Source organism: Narcine bancroftii, chromosome 2 (genome assembly GCF_036971445.1).
Source record: "Narcine bancroftii isolate sNarBan1 chromosome 2, sNarBan1.hap1, whole genome shotgun sequence".
Lineage (NCBI taxonomy): Eukaryota > Metazoa > Chordata > Chondrichthyes > Torpediniformes > Narcinidae > Narcine > Narcine bancroftii.
In genome coordinates this window covers 181796679-181800274 of record NC_091470.1, presented here as the reverse complement: position 1 = coordinate 181800274, position 3596 = coordinate 181796679, and the positions used below count along the sequence as shown (strand labels likewise).

The window sequence follows — 3596 nt, the reverse complement described above, 5'->3', positions numbered from 1 at the left end:
ACAACATGGGTAACGGGCCATTTCAGCCCACAACTCCTGGTGGGAGGAATCCAGAGCCCCCACGGGGAGAATATACAAACTCCTTGCAGACAGCATAGGGTTCAAATCCCAATCGCTGGCACTATGACAACGCTCGCCTAACCGGCCACCCAGAATTTTAATTTAAAAAAAAATTACCACTAAATACAAAAACTTCCAGTTCTGCCAATGGGCTAGTATGGGCAATGGGCTAAAGGGCTCCCCAGACCTGCTGGATCCCAATTTTTGTCTTGATTTAAATGGCAAGGTGTGTTCAGTGGCAGCAAAATGCCAGCATTTAATGTCCATCCTGGGGCCAAGAGAACTCTTTCCAAGCTGTGGTCTGTTGGACAAATGTTGGGGAGCCAGGCGGCTTATTAAAACACCAATCTAGTTGCTTCATTGTTACCAAGAGTAGCATTTTTTATAAAAAAATTCACATTTTTATTTAATAACTTGAATTTAAATTATTTCACATCCTGAATTACATTAAAAGTGACCCAGTGGCAAGGCTGGAATTCTCTGGTTCGATCACCCAGAATTCTGGCTGCTTAGCTTGAAACCCAAGACCCTGCAGCTCTGGGCTACTTTCTGAACCACCTCCCCCCCCACCCCACCCCCCTTGGCCAGCCAAGGGAGCACAGAAGCCAAAAGGAGCCCGATGCAAGGCTGGATGCATCTCCCTCCATTTTGCCCCATTTTCCACAGAATCCCAGAAACCGCTCCTGCTTGACTCTACTTCTCCGGGGACCCAGTGAGAAGGCGGCAGCCGGATCCCACGACGGTCCTCTTAGTCAGTGGCCGATTACCACTGGCATGTAGTCACTCACGGAGTGCCTGCAAATGGACGGGACAGGAAAAAGCACCGCGGTGAATTAAATCTCAACGCTGGAGAAACTCAGCAGGTCAAACAGTGTTCTTATACGGCAGAGAAGCAATGTTTCATTAAGGTTTGACAAAATGTAGGCAGGTGCCCAAACTAAATGGAGGGGGGAGAAGAGAAGCACAGTCCCACAAGCAGGATGTGGATAATGGAGGGAGGGCACACCAGCAAACGGGGAAGGGGGGAAGTTCCTGTGAATGGAGAGGGAAGGCAGAGGAGAGCTGGAGGGAAGACGACAGAGGGGACAAGGAGGATGGGGAGTGGGCACCAGGAGAAGTCCCTCTGATTGGAGAGTGCCAGATGGAAAATTAAGTGTCATGCCTCCAATTTGCAGGTAGTCTTGGCAGGACAGTACAGGAGGCCATGGACGTCATGTTGGCAGGGGTGGGGGGGGGGGTGTGGGTGGAGTGGGGCGCAGAATCGAAATGGTTGGCCCCTGGGCAGAACTAGTGCCGGACTACTTTGCGCCTGGGCTGAGAGCGGGGGTGGGGGGGGGGGGGGATGCGAAGTTCGGCCACTTCCTCCCTCCCACCTTACCAGAGGAACACATGTGCTTACAGTGCATTGATTAGAACCACGCCATTTATGACACAGAGGTGCCAAAGCTGTCGGGGGTCTCCCTCCCCCAGTCCTCGAGCTTTCCCTCCCCCCCCACCCCGTTTTCGATGTGATTTACTGGGATCGTTGTCTAAAACAGATGCACAAAATCATCCAGTACCCCCTTCCACTCTGCACCCAGATGCTCTCGTCGGGGGAGACACAGGCTTTCTGCTTCCTCACCCTCTGGAAACTGTCTCTCTCAAACCCCACCCCTCAGAAGGAGGGATGGGCTGGAGATGTGAGGATGGAAAGAGGGAGATGTCTTCCCAGGGTCAGAGGAAGGGAAGGGGGAGACTCTGGATGGATGAGATGGAGAGGGGCGGGCAGCGGAATGATAAAAATATATTTGGTTAGAAAACTGACCCCCCACCCCCCAGCCTGACAGAGCCTCTGTTCGATCCAAGAGAGGCCACAGGTGGGACGGAGTGCGGAAGGGAGCCCAGCAATGGGAAGGTGTCTGTGGGACAGGGCACTAACCTGTTATTGAGCTGCACACCCCCAAACAGGGTGGATCCATCTCGGCCGACAAAGAGCTGCAGTCCGCTGTCTGCAAGAGGCCAAGCACCTTTGTTAAGGGTGACACTAGCTCCTCCCTACCAACCCTGCAGCCCCCACCCCATCTCACCATCAGAGTCCCAGAGCCTGCTAACCCCACCTCTTCACCTTGACAGGTCTCCCACCACAGTCCTATCACCACACCTTTCCCTCTGGAAGGCAATCGCCCTCTCCCCAAATATTTCCAGTCCTTGCCCCCCTCTCCCCCTCTCTGCTTGTCTGCCTCCATCAGCCATTCTCTCTGCCTCCATCAGCCATTCTCTCTGCCTCCATCAGCCATTCTCTCTGCCTCCATCAGCCATTCTCTCTGCCTCCATCAGCCATTCTCTCTGCCTCCATCAGCCATTCTCTCTGCCTCCATCAGCCATTCTCTCTGCCTCCATCAGCCATTCTCTCTGCCTCCATCAGCCATTCTCTCTGCCTCCATCAGCCATTCTCTCTGCCTCCATCAGCCATTCTCTCTGCCTCCATCAGCCATTCTCTCTGCCTCCATCAGCCATTCTCTCTGCCTCCATCAGCCATTCTCTCTGCCTCCATCAGCCATTCTCTCTGCCTCCATCAGCCATTCTCTCTGCCTCCATCAGCCATTCTCTCTGCCTCCATCAGCCATTCTCTCTGCCTCCATCAGCCATTCTCTCTGCCTCCATCAGCCATTCTCTCTGCCTCCATCAGCCATTCTCTCTGCCTCCATCAGCCATTCTCTCTGCCTCCATCAGCCATTCTCTCTGCCTCCATCAGCCATTCTCTCTGCCTCCATCAGCCATTCTCTCTGCCTCCATCAGCCATTCTCTCTGCCTCCATCAGCCATTCTCTCTGCCTCCATCAGCCATTCTCTCTGCCTCCATCAGCCATTCTCTCTGCCTCCATCAGCCATTCTCTCTGCCTCCATCAGCCATTCTCTCTGCCTCCATCAGCCATTCTCTCTGCCTCCATCAGCCATTCTCTCTGCCTCCATCAGCCATTCTCTCTGCCTCCATCAGCCATTCTCTCTGCCTCCATCAGCCATTCTCTCTGCCTCCATCAGCCATTCTCTCTGCCTCCATCAGCCATTCTCTCTGCCTCCATCAGCCATTCTCTCTGCCTCCATCAGCCATTCTCTCTGCCTCCATCAGCCACTCTCTCTGCCTCCATCAGCCACTCTCTCTGCCTCCATCAGCCACTCTCTCTGCCTCCATCAGCCACTCTCTCTGCCTCCATCAGCCACTCTCTCTGCCTCCATCAGCCACTCTCTCTGCCTCCATCAGCCACTCTCTCTGCCTCCATCAGCCATTCTCTCTGCCTGCCTCCATCAGCCATTCTCATACTGCCTGCCTCCATCAGCCATTCTCTCTGCCCTTGCCTCCATCAGCCATTCTCTCTGCCTGCCTCCATCAGCCATTCTCTCTGCCTGCCTCCATCAGCCATTCTCTCTGCCTGCCTCCATCAGCCATTCTCTCTGCCTGCCTCCATCAGCCATTCTCTCTGCCTGCCTCCATCAGCCATTCTCTCTGCCTGCCTCCATCAGCCATTCTCTCTGCCTGCCTCCATCAGCCATTCTCTA

At 54.2% G+C, this 3596-nt stretch overlaps 1 protein-coding gene across 1 annotated transcript in view; it reads right to left on the bottom strand.

Moving 5' to 3' along the window:
* Window positions 1–438: 438 nt before the first annotated feature.
* The window catches only part of LOC138754739 (early estrogen-induced gene 1 protein-like), a 26208-nt gene continuing 23050 nt past the window's right edge, over window positions 439–3596 (bottom strand). Inside the window, exons 10-11 of the mRNA XM_069919502.1 lie at window positions 1979–2048; window positions 439–855 (exon numbers count right to left, since the gene is read on the bottom strand). Coding sequence (XP_069775603.1) covers window positions 813–855; window positions 1979–2048 — 113 coding nt within the window. The 3' untranslated portion in view covers window positions 439–812. The remainder of the gene's footprint in view (window positions 856–1978; window positions 2049–3596) is intronic.